General features: G+C 44.3%; 1 protein-coding gene across 1 annotated transcript; it reads left to right on the top strand.

The window, feature by feature from the left end:
• Nucleotides 1–19: 19 nt before the first annotated feature.
• On the top strand, nucleotides 20–15,964 carry UPK1B (uroplakin 1B). Its single transcript, XM_054711862.1, has 7 exons — nucleotides 20–88; nucleotides 1,285–1,485; nucleotides 3,732–3,806; nucleotides 4,657–4,779; nucleotides 6,834–7,013; nucleotides 12,423–12,506; nucleotides 15,914–15,964. The coding sequence occupies exons 1-7, from the start codon at nucleotides 20–22 to the stop codon at nucleotides 15,962–15,964; spliced, it is 783 nt and encodes a 260-aa protein (XP_054567837.1).
• The last annotated feature ends 6,120 nt before the right edge of the window (nucleotides 15,965–22,084 follow it).

The raw sequence follows: 22,084 nt of genomic DNA, 5'->3' as shown, positions 1-22,084 counted from the left end.
CTTGGGGGAAATCCTGAAGATGGCCAAAGACGACTCCACCATTCGTTGCTTTCAGGGCCTGCTGATTTTTGGAAATGTGATTTTTGGTGTAAGTAATGAGTATTTTTTCAGGCAATTCTGTTCTTTCTGTAATCATGATTTTAGATCAATTAAAAGGGGAAGTTTTTCCCTGGCTGGTGTGGCTCCGTTGGGTGTCGTCCTGTGCACCAAAAGGTTGCCAATTTGATTCCTGGTCAGCGAACATGCCTGGAATATGGGCTCAGTCCCCAGTGAGGGGCATACAGGAGGCAGCCTATCAATGTTTTCCTCACAGTGGTGTTTCTCTACCTCTCTCTCTCCTTTTCTTTCTCTAAAACTTGGTTTTTAAAAATCTTTTTAAAAAGTAAAAGTTTAAAGGAAATTAATGATATAATTACTGACTTCCTACATCTTTTCTTCAGTTTAAGAAATATGTTAGTGAAATATACTAGCTCAAATTTAACTTATAAATAATTATAGATAGCTATGTAATATATCAAAAGAATAGGTTGAAAAAAAATAAATATTTCCTTCTTAAGTTTAAAGCAGAGGAATGTAAAAGGGGCCGCGTTGGTCATGGTCGGCGTCCAAACACTCCCACCACATACCCGCTCTGGAGTTTCTTTTCTATTGCACCTTCATTTGATTTCATGGGACTCTGCTTTTAAGGTTGTTGGGGGCAAATGTTTGTGTCTGCTTGTTCTCACCACACAGAGGCCACTGAGGGATGTGAGAGTAGCTCAGAGGCCAGGCTGTGGGACACGCTGTGGTGGGAGAACAGGGAGGAATCAGGACCGCTGGCTCTGGGCCCAGCCCTGGTTCTGACTCCGTGTGACTCAGAAGGTGGGAAAGATAATCACCAAGGTTCTTTCCAGCTATAACATTCAGCGGTTTGCTGGCACTGATAGAGATGACCAGGACCAGTTACAATATTACAATCTGGGAATTTGGATGATGGTGTGGAGGTGGGAAATTATTGTCATACAAGAAGAAATTGTTTGAGTGGCTCATGCCCCAAAAACTTTATAATGGTCTGAAATTGGGTCTTTTCCCAAATAGCAATGAGAGCAACATATGGATGGAGGCATGCAACCAATTAGTAGGCTGGAAGGAGCTGTTTGATTTCCTGACAATGAGGAGTTTGAATCAGTTGCTGAAACCTATGCAGGGGATAGAGTCAGTCTCTCTTCCCTCCTACCCCCCACTTCTCCATCCCTCCCCAATGCTGCTCTCCCACCAGCCTGACAGAAGCCCCTCTGCCCCCAGATGTGTGGCATCGCACTGACTGCCGAGTGCATCTTCTTTGTATCCGACCAACACAGCCTCTACCCACTGCTTGAAGCCACTGACAACGATGACATCTATGGGGCAGCCTGGATCGGCATGTTCGTTGGCATCTGCCTCTTCTGCCTGTCTGTGCTAGGCATCGTAGGCATCGTAAAGTCTAGCAGGAAGCTTCTTCTGGCGGTAAGACCTTAAATCTCTCTACAGTTGTCTCCTGGACCAATGTTGATGGATTGTTTCTTCTTCCCTGAGCACAATGCTTTCGTGGGGCAAGGGGAGCAGAGGGTGCAGGTGAGATGGGAGAGGGAGGGGCAGACTCTCCCTGCAGTGAAGCGTGACCCAGTGGGGGAAGGATGCCTTCTGCTATCACAAGTGCAGAAGACTCCAGTACAAGGAACCCAAAGGGGAGACCCTCAGGGGTGACCCTGTTGAATACTTTCCAGACCTGTGCTTCTCCAACTGCATGCACCCAACTGGTACAGCCAAGAGTTAATAGGCCAAAGGACAGAGTGAGAACTTCATAATTAGATTTTTTTTCTCTGAACAATGAGAGATTTAAAATACTACTCTAGTATTAGTATTAAAACTTGGATACAAAATATAGGATTTAAGATTAACATATAAAATCCAAAATATGCATGAATTTTTCAGAGAAAACAAGCCTTTTCTGACACTTTTTAGCTCAAGGCCAATGGTTTTGTGGGTTGTCCTATGCTTACAGTGTATAGCATTCTCTCCGCTTTCCAGGGATCCCAGAAGAGCTTGATGCACACGGCCTAGGGTACAGCCTCAGCCCCCACCTACTGTGGAGGCTCTGACTCTGGGCACCTACAGAGGCTCTTTGGCCCCAAACCACATGTCCTGACTTTGCAGAGAAAGTAAATTTGAGATATTACCCTGGGCACTGGGTCAAGACCTTTACTCTCTGCCCCCAGGCTCAAGACTGTAGTTTCTCACACTGTGATGGGGTCCACCCCCAAGGCCCCATCCTGAAACAACTCTCCTACCCCAAGGCTGCCGGACCTGAGTTCCATGTTTATGGAACCAGTCCGGCAACTCAGATGCTTGTTGGTTCACTCTTCCTGTGCTCTGACCTTGTCCCGGCACCCAGGGAATGCAGACCATTGACATTCTCCGGTTCCTTAGTGTGAGTTAGTTCCAGGCTAAAGCCCCCACTTTTGGAGGGTGGGGGAAGGAATGCAGGGAAAGGTAGGGGAGGGACAGATGTCCCTAGAGACATGCTTCAGCTGCATCTCAGTCTCACTGTGGGCCAGTCGTGTGTGCCTGACGTGGCCAGGAGAACTGAGCGGGGAGAGAACGCTCTTCACCACGCCCCCAAAGAGAAGGAGCAGGACACCCTACCAGGCAGAAGACATCTGCACCCCGTGCCTCCTTCCCAGAGAGTCTCAAGGGGTTCCTGAGCTTCTTTCACAGAAGCCAGCCAAGCTCTAGACAAAGAGCAAGACAGCAGCTAATACAGGGAGGAAAATGCTGTGAGGCCTCTGGAGGTGCTCCTGCCGAAGCTTTCCTCTGGGCCTAGTGCTCAGGGGAAGAACAGGTTTGCCTGCGTTCTCCCACCAGCACTGACCTAGGTACCCCTCCCAGAACACAAGGTCTAAAAGTGTGTGTGCAGGGCTGAGGAAAGCAGACACAGAACTCTTGCAAATAGTCATCGTCCCAAATTCAGGGGTCATTTGTTGTTCAGGTATTTTCCAGACCTAAATAGAGGCAATGTGGTGTGAGGGCCACATGTGCGCATGTGTGCCACACACACATAAACATGTACACACACACGTGTACACACATCAGTTTATTCTCTTGTATTTGTTTTTCTCAGTTAAAATAGAAATGCAGGAGACTGGACTGAGAAAGCTCTATATTCAGTGGGCATTTGTTCTCTGAGGAAAAGGAGAGAATTGAACTGATTAGCACCAAGTCTTGCTCCAAGCAGCTGATCAACAAGGGTTTGTTGAATAACCATGTGAATAATTGGATGATTGCCTGGCAGTGTGGCTCAGTGGTTGAGCATCAATCTATGAACCCAGAGGTCACAGTTCAATTCCCAGTTAGGGCACATGCATGGGTTTCGGGCTCAATCCCCAGGAGGGGGTATGCAGGAGGCATCATTGATGTTTCTCTATCTTTCTCCCCCCTCTCCTTTCCTCTCTGAAATCAATAAAAATAAAATTTAAAAATATTTTAATAAATAAATAATTGGGTGATTATATTTATATGACTATACAGGGGTGGACAAAAGTAGGCTTACAGTTGTGAGTACATGAAACAGGGTTTATTCTTGTATTATTTCTTATTATTGTTGACCTACTTTTGCCCACCTCTGTACTGAAAAAACAACAATTATTTGTTTTAAAAAATCTTCCTTTGGAAGTAAATGTAACTCTTTTTTTTTTTTTTTGCTTTCCTTCCAGTATTTCATTCTGATGTTTATCGTCTATGGCTTTGAAGTGGCATCTTGTATCACAGCAGCAACACAACGCGACTTTGTGAGTAAATCCCAAGAGCATAGAGCAAAATGATCCTGCAGATCATCATTATTATAATAAGATAATAGTTAACATGTATTAAGCTCTTACTCCACACCAGGCACTCTAGTATGCACATTAATAATCCTATATAATAAAAGGGTAATATGCAAATTGACCAAATGGCAAAACGACTGAATGCCCGTGGCCCCTTACCCCAGCTGGCCCGCCCCTGATGGCCCCTATTGGGTGGGCCAACTGGACCCCTCCAGTGCATGAATTCGTGCACTAGGCCTCTAGTAAATATATAATTTTACTTAATCTAAATAATAACCCTATGAAATGGGTATTATCACTATTGTCAATTATAGATGAAAAAAATGAGACCTAACAAGGTAAAGTAACTTGTCCAAGGTTACACAGCTGGTAAGTCAAAGGCAGGAATCCTGAGTCCAGGCAGTGTGACTCCCAGGGTCCAAGCTTGTAACCCCATGCTCTTCACCACTGTGCCATGGCCACTGCTCCCCAATAGGACAATCACCAATCACATCTAAAACTTCCTCTCAGTTCAGCATCCTGCTTTCTTTTCTTTTCTCCAATCCCTAGCCTGAGCCACCCTGCAATGCCTGTCCACCCTGGTCTCCCGGGGATTTCTTTGAAGATGGGGATTTCTCCCTACATGGGGACTTCAGCCAAGCCACCCAGAGCAGCCTCATACTCACCCCTGCCCCTTCAGTGCCTCTGAGCACAATATTTACTCCAGGAGACAGTGTTCAGTGCCCACAGCAATGGGCCAAGCAAATCACTTTGCCTCCTTGTGGGTAAGTGTGCTAACGAACAAACTCTCTTGTATTGCCTCCTTCCTCTGTAGTTCACACCCAACCTCTTCCTGAAGCAGATGCTGGAGAGGTACCAAAACAACAGCCCTCCAAACAACGATGACCAGTGGAAAAACAACGGAGTCACCCGAACCTGGGACAGGCTTATGCTCCAGGTCAGTGGTCGTCAAACCGTGGCTCTCGAGCCACATGCAGCTCTTTGGCCCCTTGAATGTGGCTCTTCCACAAAATACCATGGCCTAGGCAAGTCTATTTTGAAGAAGTGGCGTTAGAAGAAGTTTAAGTTTAAAAAATTTGGCTCTCAAAAGAAATTTCAATCATTGTACTGTTGATATTTGGCTCTGTTGACTAATGAGTTTGCCGACCACCGCTCCAGGTAATACCTGTGATCATGGGAAGATGCCATTTTGTGCCCAGAAAAGTCCCCAAGGGTGTTTGTATGGCTAGGAGTGAAGTCAAAGGGTGGGGATGACAGCCACTAAGGGGATTTCCTTCACAAAGGGACTTGACATAGGCAAGTGCATCTGATACTCTTATTTACCAGCAGGGGACAGGAGGTGTACACATGACTCAGAGAGATTCCTGGATCTATATTTATTTCAAGCCATGATGTTGATTAGCTTGCATGGATAGGGATAATGACATGTTCAAGAAACTTAGATTAATCACACACTTTGCCTCTTAGAATTCAGGCATCACTTACATTAAAATGAAAAGTGTTGCCTCCTCTGCCTCACAGTGAACTCAAGTGGCAGTCACTGTCTTTTTGCTTATTTAGTGCCTTCTCACACCTCCATGGACCAGTCCTGCTAAGGACCAAGGGTCATGACTTGATCACCCAGTTGTTTCTACCTCATATCCAAGTTTACCTCAAAAGTCATAAAAATCCAAGTATTTCAGAATATTACCACCTCTCCATTGCTGTACGTATATAAATTCTTATCCCCTACACAGCCCAACTCTCACACTGCTCCCAAACCCTCATCCCTAACACCACCCCAACACCAACATTTCACAGTCTGTCATCAGTAAACTCCCTCATGGCCTCCACTTCTTCTTTGAAGTCTCTCACTCTCCATTCTATAATTTATGTCATTTATTTTAATATTCCCATTCCAATAACTTTTTTTACCCTCTTTGGACCTTCAATTCATTGGCCACTTTTTCACTGTCTATCATTCTCTTGTTAGCAAGAATTAAGCTCCTCAAATGAAAATGTGAATGTTCACACATTTGAAAATTCCATTTACCAACTTCTTTAAAATCCAGTCTGAAATACGCTTGACTCAAACTTAACCATCTTTGCCCAAAATGCTCAGGTCAAAATACAGGATAATTATTTTCTTTGCTAAGATATTTTCCACAAACCACTGGCAAAAAGGGACATGCTTTAAAGGTAGTTGATTTACCATCAAGTTTGCCTGAATATATTTATTGTAAAACTTGAGAGATGCCCATAGGTTTCATTTCTTCCCTTGAAGTATTCTAGCAGAATTTATAAAATGGAAGGAAAGTGTTATCAGTTGTGTTTTATCCTTCATCCTCAATTCTGTCCAGAGTGTAAGGAAGTTAGCTACATGTTAGTAGATCTTTCCTATGTAGAGGCACAGCTGTGTGTCACAGGGTTAGATTATTTTTCAGTTTATTTTCTCCCATTATAAAAGTAATGCATATTTACTGCAGAAAAAATGTTAAAAATATGGAAAAGTAAAACAAAAAGAATTAGTCATAATTTCTTCACCACTAGAAATTTTAATTTTCTGATTCTCAATTTTTTCATATGTAATATGAGCCTAGTTATGCCTCTTTAGCATTGTTGTATATAGATATTAGTATTGTATTTCTTAAGTATTAGTATTTATTGAGGGTTTACTATGGGCCAAGCAGAGTATAAACATGTTAAGTGTATTAACTAATTTAATTCTCACGACAGCTCTATGAGGTAGGTACTTTATTTATCCCAATTTTACAATGAAGGGAATTGAGGTTTAGAGAGTTTAAATGACCTATCAAATGTTACAGAGCCCATTCGGGGCTAGTAAAGTAATAAATATAAAAATATTTTACAAACTCTAAAATGTAAGTTATCGATACCTTCAGCTCTCATTGAGGCACTTTTAGTAAATGTAAACTATGGTACACTTTTTGTATTTTCATTCGCCATAAATCTCAGCTGGAAGAGCATTTTGTATCTCTCATCTGCTGACAGGACGGTTGCTGTGGTGTGAACGGCCCATCAGACTGGCAGAAATACACATCTGCCTTCCGGACGGAGAATAACGATGCCGACTATCCCTGGCCTCGTCAGTGCTGTGTCATGAACAAGCTGAAAGAACCTCTCAACGTGGATGCCTGCAAACTAGGCGTGCCTGGTTATTATCACAGCCAGGTGAGTCCCTTGCCCCACCCCCACCCCGCCAACGCCTGCCAGGAGTTTCTTCTGCTCTTCATGAGCAACATACTGGTTACTGTAGGTAATCGTCTCTCAGTAAGGAATTCTGCATTCTTCTTCCTAAGCCTTATGCTATTTTCTTCTCTTAGTAACATGTGAATGCTGATCGAGGGCTGATGGGGGAAATTTTACATATAAAATTAACAGAACGTGAGAATTGCAGTAGCAAAATCCAACTTTGTTTAAAGGAAAACGATTTGTACAATGTATAGAAGTGGTGTCTCAAAAACTGTTTACATTAAACAATGATTTGCTCTAGTTTTGCAAAATGTAAATTGGAAGGAATGATCTGCCAGTTCCAAAGCAATGAAAATTGCTGAGGGTAAATGCCGTAATTATATATCCACATTCCTTATTCAGTAATCATACAGGATAGTCTTAATAAAACGTTAGAATAATGATTTGGGTAGAAGGTAATTTACATACAGATGGTTTTTGAAAAGGTGTCTCCAGCATAATGAGGATGATATAATAATGATGGAAACTAACATTTACTGAGTACTTACCAAATGCCAGACACTGTTCCAAGTGCCATACATATATTAACTCATTTAATGCCCACAGGTATGATCCCTATTTTACACATGACGAACTGAAATGCAGACATTCCAGTGGGCACCTTGCCCAAAACCACACAGGTAGTGAATGGCAGTCAGGATTCAAATGCTAGCAGTCTGGCTCCAGAGCCCAGACTCCAAGCCAAGAAAGAACTTGGAAATATTCCCATAAAGCCCTGAAGAGAATCCTCACACATGCACAGCCAGCCTCTGAGATGCCGTGCACTGCTTTGCAAGTAACCACTTGGAGGAAAGCTAGTTGTGTGCCAGTCTGTTAAATAATTGAGAAATGTCCGGCTCTTTAGTCTTGGAGTAAATAATAGAAAGTGCACTTCCAGCATGAAGGGCCGCCCTGCTGACCATCCAGCCACCCCTGGAAGGGCGCCTGGCCTAGGACTGGTCCAATTCATCAGAAAAGGACCTGGTACAGATTATTTTGCAGAGTCTTTCAAATCAACCCTCATTTAGTTCTTTAGAATCATTTTAATCAGTTATAGTCACACTGCTATAAAAATTAAATGTATTGCCTATAATTATAATGCACAATATAGTTATCACTTTTGGGAGTCATAAAATGCTTTCAGTATTTCAACCCTGGAGCTGGCCCATGCAGATATATCTTGACTGGATTGCAACTGCATACAAACTGTATTATCTCCTTGAAAGGGACAGAAAAGGATGTTTGGCTTCAGATAATCATTTTATCTCAGAATAATACTATTACATCCTAGTAATGAGGGACCTCCACACCTGTTGTAATAACCCTTCCAGCACCCGCCCCCCTTCCAGTTCCTTGGCCTCACCTTCTCCTTGACATTTCCACCTCCGATACCCACCAGCTGCACAACTACAAACTGGTTATCACTCAACTCTGCTCCCCAAATTCCTGAATCCTGAAATTCCTCTCTCCGACCCTGACCCCCTGTGTTCCTACTTTCTCAATCTCACTCATCCTTCAACCTCAACATAATCTCTTATCTATTAATCCTTTCTAATTCTCCCCATCCCTGTTCCCCAGATTCTTACAAATAGGCCACCATGGTGCCTCATATACCTCTCTTCTATTACTGCAGCTGACACCTGGAACTATATTATAATTACTTATTCACAAGTCTGTTTTTCCTATTAGTCTCCTTGAGGGCCATGCATTATCCTCCTATCTAATAAAAGAGTAATATGCAAATTGACCATCACTCCAACACACAAGATGGCCACCTCCATGTGGTCAAAGATGGCCGCCCCCATATGGACACAAGATGGCCACCACAAGATGGCTGGCAGGGGAGGGCAGTTGTGGGCAATTAGGCCAGCAGGGGAGGGCAGTTGGGGCAACCAGGCCAGCAGGGGAGGGCAGTTGGGGGGGACCAGGCCTACAGTGGAGGACAGTTGGGGGTGATCAGGCCTGCAGGGGAGGACAGTTGGGGGAAACCAGGCTTGAAGGGGAGGGCAGTTGGGGGTAACCAGGCCAGCAGGGAAGGGCAGTTGGGGGGGACCAGGCCTACAGGGAAGGACAGTTGGGGAGGACCAGGCCTGCAGGGAAGGACAGTTGGGGGTGACCAGGCCTGCAGGGGAGGACAGTTAAGGGCAACCAGGCTGGTAAGGGAGGGCAGTTAGGGGAAATTGAGCCAGCAGGGGAGCAGTTAGGCATCAATCAGGCTGGCAGGGGAGTGATAGGGGGTGATCAGGCTGGCTGGCAGAAGTAGTTAGGGGCAATCAGGCAGGCAGGCAGGCCAGTGGTTGGGAGCCAGCAGTCCTGGATTGTGAGAGGGATGTCCCAGATTAGACAGGGTGCAGGCTGTGCTGAGGGACACCCCTCCCTCCCACCCCCCCCCCCCACCCCCGTGCATGAATTTTATGCACTGGGCCTCTAGTTAGTTCTATATCTTCACTACTTAGCATAATGCCTGACACAAAGCTGACATTGATAAGTGTTTGGTGGGTGAGCAAATTAAGAGGTGAATGGTTCTGTTTTCAACATCCATGTTGTCATTTTTTCTACATTGTACAAGTGAATGCTAACAAGATTAGAGAAGCCATCATAAGTATGGTAAGAATAGAAATGAACCAGAATTTTACATAGCATGTCAGATGCAGATATGCATATTCTTGAATCATGGTCCATCTGCCCCGGAAATGCAAGTGTGCAAGTTTAAATCATTACACTCGAGAATGTTATGATGGATGGAGCTAAGAAAGGTCCAGTTATGTACCACAGTGATGATGAAGAGGCACTAAATGAGAAGAGGTGAAAAAAAACTGGGTTTTTGTTTGTGAGCTCCATGAGGGAAAGACCCATTTCTGTCTTGTCACAGATGAATGCCCATCCCATAGCCTCATACAGATTATTGGACAAATGACCACCTCCCAGGATTGTCAGGATGATCAAGTGAACAATAAATATGGGAGTGTTTGTGAATTATCAACTGTGTCAGATATGATATTTTTGTAATCATTACGAGATGATATTTGCACAAAGTTCTGAATTAAGTAAAGAAATGAGACCTTCGCTTAAAGGAGATTGGGGAAGAGGGTTCTAAACAAAGGAGGCAGCAAGTGCAAAGACCCTAAAGGAAGAGCATTCTTCACTCTTTGGAGGGACATCAGTATAGCAAGGCCAGAATGAGCGAAGGAAGAGTGGAAGGCAAGGATGGATCAAGGTTTTGTGTGGACTGAAGCTTATAAAATTTGTAGAGCATGGTCCTCCTTAGGCAAAACAATTAAAAACATGCACAGCCCTAGCCAGTTTTGCTCAGTGGGTAGAGCATCGGTCCACAGACTAAAGGATCCCAGGTTCAAATCCAGTCAAGAGTACATACCTCAGTTGCAGGCTTGATCCCTGTGCAGGAGGCAAACTGGTCGATGTGTCTCTCTCACATGGATATTTCTCTCTGTGTGTCTCTCCCACTCCACTCTCTCTCTTTCTAAAAAAAAAAAAAAATCAATGGAGAAATATCCTCCATGAGGATGAACAACAACCAAAAAAAAAAAAAAAAAATGCACAATGCACATAGGTGCAGGGCTTTGAAAGGGTCTTGCAAATGAGCAGCCCTGCAGCTCAAACTCACTAGCTTTGCAGTAAGACAGCCTCTGGCAGTGAAGCTGGTTTTTCTCTCTCTGTTCCCCCAGCTTCTCGATTCTAGAGATTCTACGATATGGAAGGGCCATATCATCCAGTGCCTGTGGGCCATTGTGAGGGCTTGGAATTTCGCATGAAGGGTGATGGGAAGCCATTGGAGGGTTTTGAGCTGGTATGCAAAGTGATCTGACTCATGTTTTACAAGGATCCCTCTGGCACCTATGAAGACTAGTAGAGTGCCCAGAGTGGACTCAGTCCCCGGGGAGACCAGTTAGAAGGCTATTGTAGTGATCCTGGAGTGAGGACCAAGCTGGTAGCAGGAAGTAATAAGTGTCTGGATTTGAGATATATTGTAAAAGTAGATTCAAAGGATTTGCTTAAGTATTTGAAGTCAAATAAGAGAAAAATAGTTAAGGATAATTTCAAGAGTTTTCATTTGAGCATTTAGATGATTGGAGGTACCTATGACATAGATGGAGAAGAATAAATTGGGGAGAAATCAAGGCATAGCAAAGGCAGGGCATGCCAATGGATTAACAAGGGACTGAGGCAGGGGCAGAAAGGACAGAATCTCAAGTGGCCACCTGTAGCCTCTAGAGGGAGCCTAAACTTCAAGGTCAGCCATTCGAGGACATTTTCCTGTGAAACTCTGTGGTTCAGGGAACCAGCTGTTTTTTGCATTAAGCAAAGAACATTCCCAGGGCTTAGTGGAGGGCAGTCAGAGAGCAGGTTTAACCCTACATGTGTGTATCACTCCAGCACTTTGCATAGTGACTAGAACAGAGTGTGCCATATGTGAAAACTTACTGGATTATGGCATGCATGAATAAATAATTTGATTAATAAAAAAATGAATCATGCTTTTGCATGCACACCAAGGCTCTTCAGGGTCTCACTAGAACCAATAAATATATGTTGAAATATGATGATAAGTGAAAATTTAGAAAGCATGATACAGGGGTCCCTTTAATGATTAAAACAACAACCTCTGATTTTCATAGAACAGAACACTTTTATTTAAAAATAAACAAGTCAAAAAGCAACTCTGCTCTTGAAAAAATCAACAGTAAAATCTTTTGGAAAGGAAAAAATTCAAATTTTATTAAGAATACTTTACATTACACACATATTCAATGCGAAAAAAATGTTAAGCTAAAATAACAGCTCAGCTGGTGTGGCTCAGCAGTTGAGTGTCGACCCATGAACCAAAAGGTCACAGGTTTGATTTCCAGTCAGGGCACATGCCCAGGTTGCACGGGCTTGATCCCCAGTGGGGGGACATGCAGGAAGCAGCTGATCGATGATGTTTCTCTTTCATCAAAGTTTCTGTCTCTCTATTCCTCTCACGTTCTCTCTTTTGAAAAACCAATAAAGGAAAAAATTTAAAAAAGAAAATAAAATAGCCACACCTTTAAAAAAAAAAAAGCTTTAATCAGGTAATTACAGAAAAATAGCATAAACCTTTGCTGGTTAGATTGAATGATAAAGACACAAGTAAATGTGATAGGAGAGGAGTTGTTCAACAGGATTATTTTCTATTCCCCGGGCAAAGTACTGTTAATAACTGGCTGTCCATGGGGATGTGGAAATAGCCTGGTCATGTTAAACTGGACTTTGATTCACATAGCAGTCACTGCCCCACCCATCTCTTACATCTTTTTTTTTTTTTTTCTGGCTCCTCTCACACCGATGTGGAATTGCCCGCTCCTCCAGGGCTGCTATGAACTGATCTCTGGACCAATGAACCGACATGCCTGGGGGGTTGCCTGGTTTGGATTTGCCATTCTCTGCTGGACTGTGAGTATTTCCTGGCACATGCTTTATTTCTGAGAGGACGATGATAAGGAGAGACTTTGAGATTGCCCTTCATTAGACCAACCTCACTAGACTGGAAACCAAACCTTGGACCCGAGAGCTAGTCAGGAAACTGCTGGCACCTGAGCAAGGACAGCAGAGTCCCTTAAGAGGTGGGGAGTTACCTGCCCTACCAGGAAAAGGATGTGTCCTGTTAACCAGATCTTCTGGGTGATTGCCCACTCCTCCAGGTCTCAAATCTCATTAGCTCATTATGGTGAGGTGTCAAAGACTGCCATCTATCTAGATGGCTCCCGCCAGACACTGATCTGCCTAGCTCCGCCCAAAGAGCTGCCTCGGCCAGTCTCACCTGTCCCACTGCCGGAGTTATGAGTTATTCGATGCACAGGCAGCAAGAGGGCGGAGCAGTGGCTCTCAGCCCTGGCTGCGCATGAAAACCTCTGGGGGGAGCTTGAAAACCCAAAGCATGCCAGGACCCCAACCTCTGAGATGCCAATTCAGTTGATCTAGGGGTAGAGTCCAGGAATTTTTTTTTTAATTTCCAGATGATTCTAATTTGCTGTCAAAATAAAGAGTCATTGCATTAGGGTAGCAGTCAGGACCCCTTTACTCTCTCAAATTATTGAGGTTTCCAAAGAGCTTTTGTCTGTGGGGGCTATCTCTATCGACTCTCACACTATTGGAGAGTAACACAGAAATGTCAAAATACCTACTAATGCATTTCAAATAACAATAAAAAAACAATTGCATGTTAGCATTAACAACACTTTATTTTTTTTTGGGGGGGGGGGGGAGAGGGTGGGAAATGACTGTTTTCCTAAACAACAAAGTAGTGAGAAAAGTGGTGTTTTCTTACATTTTTGAAAGCCTCTTCAGTGTGTGGCTGGGTTCACTTATTTGTTTTTTTCAGTCTGTCCGTTACAATATGTAGCTTAGGTTGAAGGATTTGAAATTCCTCACACTGATATGTGGTTGGAAAAAAAACAAAACAGAATGTTTCAATAGCCTTACCTAAAGATAAATGTGAGTTTTCTTTGGTATTACCCAAAACCTGACAAGTCGTATTCTGAGGGTTAGTTGCCATATGGAACCTAAAACTATGTCAACAAACTTTTCAGACTCTGTTAGATTAGGATACATTATGTTGGCTTGGCTTGTTTTTGGCATAAATCTTTTGCCCGTGCATGATTCTATAACATTGATTATCTGTGAAAATACTGGTTCATGGTGTTATGTAGATCTTCCAAATGTTGGTCAATTTCCTTCTGCAGTACTAAGAAATCGCATTCACTGATATTGCCACTTTAGAAAAGAGCTTAAGCATTGGGATGCTGTCAAGCTTGTGGGGACAAATACAAGTTTTATGATTTTTGTTGGAAAGCTCAGATTTATCACTCTCAACAAATACTGTCAGTTTTCTTCCCTCAAAGTGACAGATACCCAACTCTGAACAACCAAAGCTTTTCTGTTAGTCATTTTTTCAAGTAAAAATGGTGTTCCATGAAAAATAACCAATTCAGGGCACAATTCAAACAATCGCCTAAGAAGTGCTTTTCCTCAAGACAACCATCCTATTTCAGTTTGCAACAAAACTGCTTTATGCATGCTTCCTTCTTGTCCTACAGAATGTCAAAAAGATGTGTACTCAAAGGTGAACATTTAATAAAATTAGTAATTCTTACTGCTCCATCAAAGACAATCTCAAGTAAAACTGGCTTTTAAAAAAAATCTTTATTGTTGAGAGTATTATAGTATACATATATGCATTGCCCATGGACACAGATAATGGGGTGGTGAAGGACTGGGGTGGGGTGGGAACTGAGTCAGGGGGAAGGGCGAACAACTGTAATATTCTCAACAAAACTGGCTTTTTTTCTGCAAGTGCATAGCAGTGAGAATGCAATGACAACTAATACAGTTTAGTGCCTCTGCCTTGAATTTAGCTAAGATGCCAGCAGTTTTACCTTCCACTGCCTCTGCACCATCCATTTAAATGTGAAAACAGTGGAAAGGACAAATAAATTATTAATATTGTTATCCAAATATTTTTGCTTCGTGGACCCCTAAACCGGCCCATCAGGTGTTTGTGCACCACGCTAAAAAATGTTGGGTTTGGGGTGGGAAACTGGGTGAGGCAGGAAGGAGGAGAAAAGCACCTCCTTGGAGAAGTCTCTGTGATCCCTCAGACACCCCGCACACACCTCTAGCTGGGAACTGCTCCTCTTTGGGGTGTTTGTCTCTGCCCCAAACCTGGCAACCAGCTGCTTTGTGTACCCCAGTGCCTAGCAGGGCCTACAGTAAGTGCTTGAAAACCCTTTGAATGAGTGAAAAGTTGTAACGGTGAAGTTTCTACTGTGCCATGTTAGCAGGAACTATATGGGCTAATGTTTAAAGGCTTTTGAGGATCTTAGAACTCCAGTCCAGTTGAAACCTTTGATATTTCTTCAATCATCAAGTGGACGGGACTCTGGATTGTGGCAGTCCCCTTGATGTTCAAAATAAGAAAGGGAACCAGATCTATTGAAGGCCTGCTAGAGACAAGGCATCATGTCACATCCCCACAACAGTAGCTAGGTAGGTAGCCAGACTCCTAGCTGAGGAATAGAGAAATTCAACAGGGTTCTTAAGAATTGTGCTTAAGGAGAGCTCCTGGGCACGTCCAGTTAGTTCATGGCTGCTTACGGAGGCCCTCCCACAGTGGTTCCACAGACAAACCCAGAGGCTGACTGCCTGGGCTTGAGCCCCAGCTTCACCACCTACTAGTTCTATGACCTTGAGTACAAGTCACTTAACTTCTCTTTGCCTCAGTTTCTTCATATGGTTTTGGAAGTATTGAATTGACTTATATGTGTAGCAACTAGAACGGTGCCTGATGTATAGTAAGTTATCAGTAAACATTAAACACTATTATTATTACTTCCTTTCTCATTTAATCTTCTCACTCTGGGATTGGTGAAGATGTTATTAGATTACTTTGCAGATGCAGGGAGTGAGTGGCAGGTCTGCCACAGAACCCAGATAGCCTAAGCCCTTATCTGAGGCAAATTCTTGAGTTCTTAGGGGCAGCTATTCCAGGTCACAAGCATTTTGGGGAAAAGAGAGAGTCCCCTGGGAAGAGAAGTTCATATTAGAAGCAAGAAACTCATATTCCAAAATGATACAGACTAGAAGTAGGAATCTACTAGAGGGTAATGAGTCCTGATGGGAACAAGGAAGAATTTCCCAGGGGGGCTAGTTTGACATAGAAATGACTGATGTTGCTTAAGGGAAGATTACCCTTAAAAATCTAGTGTCAAAGCCTGAATGAACCTAACATCACTTTTCCCCAAGTATGAGATGTTCCTAAACCAATTTCCTTTTTTTTTTTTTTTCTGTCTTTTATATTCTAGTTTTGGGTTCTCCTGGGTACCATGTTCTACTGGAGCAGGATTGAATATTAAGAATACAGTGTCACCACAGTCCCACCTCCCCCACGGACTCTGGATTCGGTGCTGGAACTGCTCTCTCCTAATATTCCACGCATGCCCACAGGAACCTGTGTTCTCCCTCGAGCTGCCGAGTCAGTGGGTATGGGGTCCTTTAGGCTCTCCGACTCCTGGAATTCTCCCCGCTTGCGTTTTCACCCTAGGATTTTGCAACATTTTTATGGACTGTAAGAGAGGGAGGATTTGGAAAGTAGGTAATAATGTCTCCCATCCCTGTTTAGTTTTAATTTGGGGGCATGAAGACATTCACAGGAACCTGTGCTATCCCAGCCAGCCAAGTCCATGTTTAGACAACAAATCTGCCTGTATTTCTCACTGCTTCCTACAAGACACCTTCAAAGACTTTCATTCATCTCAGTGTTGTCCATGTGAAAGAACTAAGGAAAAGGTGCCGAAATATGTATTTTGCCTTTTGTTCTGTGGAGACCTGGGTGATCCTTTTAATGCTACCTTGGGATCCTTTTACTCTCCAGGACAATGCCCAATCTTGAGTTAACAATGGCTGATACTTCCTCTCAGATATTGGAGAGTGACATATGTTTAGTAGCCTCAACCTCCCATTAGATAAAAGTATGTAGACTTCCTGGGACAAAGTGGAGGCCTGTTTTATATGGAAACACCTTTCAAATAGAGGAGAAGCAAGCCAGCTGTTAGATAGGGGATTTATGGTGATTTGTGTTTACTGTCAAAATATTTCTCTTCTGAATTATTTCTGGCCCTGAAGGAAATTCATGTAATTCAACATCTGTCTTATAAAAAAAAGAGGGCTTTTACATATGTTCATTTTCTTTGTTGTTATTCCTGGGAATTGAAGTTTAGGCAATGAGGACTCGATAAGGGCGGGTTTCCTGTTGGACACCAGTAACCCTGCTGTGCAGGTAAATGGTTAGAACTTCTATGTTTACCTTTACTTTTTGCTCCTGCTGCACTTAAGCCCAGAAGTGGTCATGGAGCCGCTGCTCCTCAAGTCCTTTGCCTCCTGCGCTTGGAAAACATCTCTGACTTGAGCTACTAACTGTCTCCTATGAAGAAAATGTGCCTGTCACTTTAAGGTCCTACTCCTGGCCACTCAGTCACCGGGAGTGCCCCAATGCCATGACCCGACCAGGTTCCTGTGCCTTAGGCTGAGCCCTGGGCCAGGGAGAGACAAGAGAGGAGCAGAGGGCAGCCTCCGCTGTACACCCGAGGGTAAAGCTGAGGCCGCAGCCTGACTCGTGATTCCCAGGATAGGGGGCTAAATAAAAGCTCATGTCCTGACACACATCCAGCTTGTCCTGCCCCTGGCTCACCTAATCTTCCAGGACAGGGCTTGGGTGTCAGGATAAATGACACGTACACTTGGCTGACAAGGTTCTGTCTATGGTCTTTTAGAAGAGGGGAGGAGTGAGAAGAAATGTATTCCGGGCAAAGCTTTCACAGGCCTCTCTCCCGTCTCCCTTTCCATCCTCACTCCCGTGTTCTGGTGGCTTCTCTTCCACTGCTGACTAGGTTTTCCACTGTCCTCCTGCTCTCCACTGGCTGAGCAAACGCTGCCCACTCCTGCCTTGCCCTCCAGGGCATCACGCTTCACACACAAAATTCCATCCTCCTCTTGATTTGATCTCAGCTAGGTAAAAGCAAAACCTTTTCGAAAACTAACTCATTCTAAGGGGTGAGTGACAACTAGTCCCCACTCTCTTCATCTTCTCTACAGGTTTTTCCTTGGTAACTGAAATGTGTCTCTAGTTGGTGGAACCGGAGTCAGCCCTGGGAGCAGAAAAGAGCTATTGTGAGGCAAGATGGCCCACCTGCTGCTCCTCAAATCTTACCACCTGCTTCTCTACCAGGAAGTGACTATAAAGAGAATGAGTCTTCAGATAGCAGCTGCTCCAACTCCTCTTTTCCCCCAACCTCTACCCCCGCGCTCCCCCCCCCGCCACCGCCACCTAGCTTCCTACGTGGAGCCTCAGACTCATCCTTCATAGAAGGTGCCAGTGCCGCTGCAGATGTACATGGACAGGCTCTGCTTCTCCCAAAGGCAAATAAGGCCCTGAACCCACTATGTCCAGGTCCCAACACTTGGGAAGGACATACCTTTCGGCTAAGACAGACCCAGGCCTGAAGATTCCCCTACAGAAGGTCCAGCCAATTCAGGACTTCTGTGCTTCCTGCTAACCTCAGAGCAGCTTCTGCTCTGCCCAGTTCCTCCTTCCACTTCCCTCTGCCTTCCCAGGAAGCCCAGCCTTGTCCCTCTTCCTTCTGGCATCTGACACTAGAAAGGGGATTCACAGTGAGACCCAGGGCACTATTCAGGGTGTGGCCCAGGCCCAGACTCATCAAAGACACCTCCAGCCCCACCAGCCCAGGGAGGGGAAAGAGAGTGGGAGAGCCTGGTTGCTGGCAGGTTGCCGGGCTTACGGCACACCCAGACCAAGCCATCTTATGAAACTTCCCACTTCTCCAGCATCTGTTCCCCTGCTTATCAAGTCGGCAAGGAAAAAGTATTACCTGGCACCAGAAATGTGTCAGACTATCTCTGGGGCAGGTTTTACCTGATTGCAACACCAGCGGGTCATTCAGGGGCCGTTTCCTCCCCAGCTTGCTCCTCAGGCTCCTGGCAGGCAGGCTGCTTACACTGAATGTTAGAAAGCCTGCTGCTCGTATTATCAGGTCGGTAGCTTTTTTTTTCCCATCCGCTGGATTAAATAAGAACTGCTTCCATTCTAAGCAGCAGATCAGGTACTCTCCAGAAACCCATAAAGAAAAGAGGGAATAATAATAGTCATGTGAGTTTGAAAATCTAATCTCTTTTCCACCCCAACCTGATTGACAAGCTGGGCTGAGGCTGAGGAATTGGAAACTGAGCTGGTTCCTCATTTCTATTGACTGAACAATTTCCTTTCTCCTTCTGTATATAGTATTGCCTCGTTTCTCTTCCCTGCTCCACCTCACCCAGATCCTTACCATGTCCTATACCTGAGACCAAGTCAAAGAAGAAACCCAGAGGAGGCCAGTTATTAGCTATTGAGTTTGCTTTCATGTGTGACATTTTTATGATAAGGCTCAAATGGCCATTTCCAATGAGGAGATCCAAAAGAAATCTTGGGAAAAGGCAAGATTCCTGAGAAATTCGTAGTTCCCAGATTCTTCTCCAACCCTCTCTCCTCCCATCCCCCCACCTACTCCCAACACACACACACACACACACACACACACACACACACACACTTAGAGGAGACAAATAGGATTAAAGGGAAATGGTGCCATCATGCCCTACTTTCTAATGGCCTCTACTCTGAGTTCCTCTTGAAAAAAGAAAAAAGAGAAGCCCCTGACACTGAGAAGCTAGCCTGGCCCTCACAACTAGGTCATGCTGCTCTCCTATTAGATATAAACAATCTCATAGAATCCCAACCTCAGATAAGGTTACTCTGTGACCAAGATAAAAGGAGGCAAAGCAAGGCCACATCACAATTCTAAGCACAGACAAACACAAGGTCACCATGCCCCCACAAAGTGCTCCACACCCTTTCTTGGCTGGAATGAGTGGCTACTATGTGTTCCCCTATTTCAGCTCTAGTTTCCTGCTAGTCCCTCCCTATGGATAAAATGTACCGAGGTGCGCAGCCACAGAACTGTCCCCGCTTTCTGACAGTATCCCATAGAGCAGTATCCCACCTTGCTTCCTCAGACCCTCCCCAAATGACCCAGCCCAAGCCCACATGCTATCATCGGTTCTTTCTAACTCCCTTGGCCTGAGATACCTCACTGTTCCTCATGGTATGTTCTCCCTCCCTGCACTGAGTCATGATCCCAATTTATTTATCTGCAGATGTATTCCTGGGGGCCTTTGGTTGAAGGACATGACACTCTCCAATCGCCCACCCTCATTTCCTCTCTTTGTGTATTTGTCGTCTGTTACCATGAAGTGGTTAAGAACAAGAGCTTTGGAGTCAAATGCCTGGCTCCAAACCCCAGCTCTGCATGGCTTTGGCAGATCACTTGGCCTCCCAGCAACTGCTTCAGGGAAACATGTCTATCCTCACACAGATCTGGGAGGGTTCCGCAAGATATGCAAAGTGCGCATTAGAATGGCTAACAGCCTGTAAGAGATACCGACAGGAGAACTCTTACTTGGCCCATAATCCCCGGGAACATGCCAACTAATGTCATCTTGCTTCAATTTATTGCAGTAAGTTTAATGACCAAATATAATGGTCCAAATTAACTGGCCCTCAAACAATAGTTATGAGTAATAGCTTTTCAGCAAAACTCCTACTCCATAGTGGAAGAATGTGCTAGGGTCATGAAGATAAGACATTTTAGTGGATACATCTCAAATTCTGTGTTGTTGTTGTTTTAATCCTCACCCAAGGACATGTTTTTATTAATTATTAAAAAGAGAGGGAGAGAAAAAAAAAGAAACTTTGATCAGTTGCCTCCTGCGCACGTCCTGACCAGGGACTGAACCCACTACCCAGGTATGTGCCCTGACCAGGAATCGAACCCACAACCTTTTGGGGTATAGGACAACACGCCAACAAACTGACATACCCAGCCAGGGCTCTGTGTATTATTTTTAGCTACAAATGAGATCTCTGCCCATGCTGCCTTCACAGAATAATCTCATAATCTCCTGACAATGTAATATTCTGAGGGTGAAAACACACACACACACACACACACACACACACACACACACACACACATATTGGAATCAAGGGAGACCTGGGTTCAAGTCTTATCTTTTCCTCTTACTGACTTTGGGGAGTTACTCACTTGAATCTGTTTTTTCTTTGCAGTATGTATATACCTACATTTTTATTGGAAAGTTACAATAAAAAAGCACAAGGAAATTGACTAATAAGGAGCCAGTACTCAATTATTGTTATGCCCCACCCTTCACCAATCTCTCCCCCAAGGTCCAAAATTACACATACACACACATACACATATACCACACACATGCACACACGCCACACACATACACACAAGGTACAATTTTATTTGCATTTTCAACTTCAACAGCTGTTGGCGGAGCAATGGAGCCTTTGCCTGTATAGGCAGGGTCCCTGGGGAAGGGCCTCTTGGCCACATCCTTGTGAATGCTTTCAAGACTTACCAGGCCCTCTCAGCAGGTACAAGACCGTCTTCAGGGCACCTAAACCAATCAAGGAGGCAATCGCTTAAATAATAAGGAATAGACTTTTTAAAAGAAGTTTTGGAATATGATGAAACGTACCTGACTGTGGCCCATCTTGAGAAGCATGTTAATGCTTTTGAGAGCGACTGTGTATGTATAGGACTTGGGGAAAGTGAGGTTTCGAGTCTGGCAGAAAATGTCTCATCTCACCTAAGAGTCTACTCACAGAGCATTTGGGTGACCCCAGGAAACCTGTCTGATAGATGCTTGAGTAGAAGTGAGGGCATTAAGGGCAAAAATAAATAAAACAAAACAAAACAACAACAACAAAAACAGAGAGGATGTCTGTTAAAGGTCAGAGACCGAATGAGAATGGAACATACTCTTTAGGACCCTGAAGATACCAACTTTTCCAGGAACTAGGACCAAAATATAGCTTCAGAAAAACTACAGCAATGAATGAAAGAAGTCTAGATGAGGGAAATATTGTATAACTAGAGGCCCAGTGCACGAATTCGTGCACAGGTAGGGTCCAGCTGGCCCTGCTCCCAATGGGGACCCATGGGGGGCAGAGCCAGCTTGGTCGAGGGGCTATGGGAGGACTCCAGGGCATGCCCAGCCCATCTCGCTCAGTCCTGATGGGCCAGACCCCAGCAGCAAGCTAACCTGCCAGTCAGAGCATCTGCCCCCAGTGCTCAGTGCATGTCATAGCAATCAGTTGAGCAGCCTTAGCATATCATTAGAATATTATGCTTTGACTGGACACTTAGCATTTTAGGCTTTTATTATATAGGATGTTCTTATGGACAGGAGACCCAAGTTTGTGTCCTGAGTCTGCTACTTACTAGCGGAGGGACTTCTGGCAAGTCCCCCACCTGTTTTTAACCCCCACTTCCTCATCTACCCTACTTATCTCAAGATTCAACAGGATCAATAGAGTGCATGTAAAAACA

Source organism: Eptesicus fuscus, chromosome 3 (assembly GCF_027574615.1).
Source record: "Eptesicus fuscus isolate TK198812 chromosome 3, DD_ASM_mEF_20220401, whole genome shotgun sequence".
Classification (NCBI taxonomy): domain Eukaryota; kingdom Metazoa; phylum Chordata; class Mammalia; order Chiroptera; family Vespertilionidae; genus Eptesicus; species Eptesicus fuscus.
The sequence above is the reverse complement of the archived record's forward strand: the minus strand, read 5'-3'. Positions and strand labels throughout refer to the sequence as shown.

What these genes read in the sequence shown, in the direction of transcription:
- UPK1B (XM_054711862.1), top strand. Translation starts at nt 20, where the DNA reads ATGGCCAAAGACGACTCCACCATTCGTTGCTTTCAGGGCCTGCTGATT. An exon ending in GGGACAGGCTTATGCTCCAG is followed by an intron (nt 4,780 to 6,833) that starts GTCAGTGGTCGT and finishes ATCTGCTGACAG; the next exon opens with GACGGTTGCTGTGGTGTGAA. An exon ending in CTGGTTATTATCACAGCCAG is followed by an intron (nt 7,014 to 12,422) that starts GTGAGTCCCTTG and finishes CCGCTCCTCCAG; the next exon opens with GGCTGCTATGAACTGATCTC.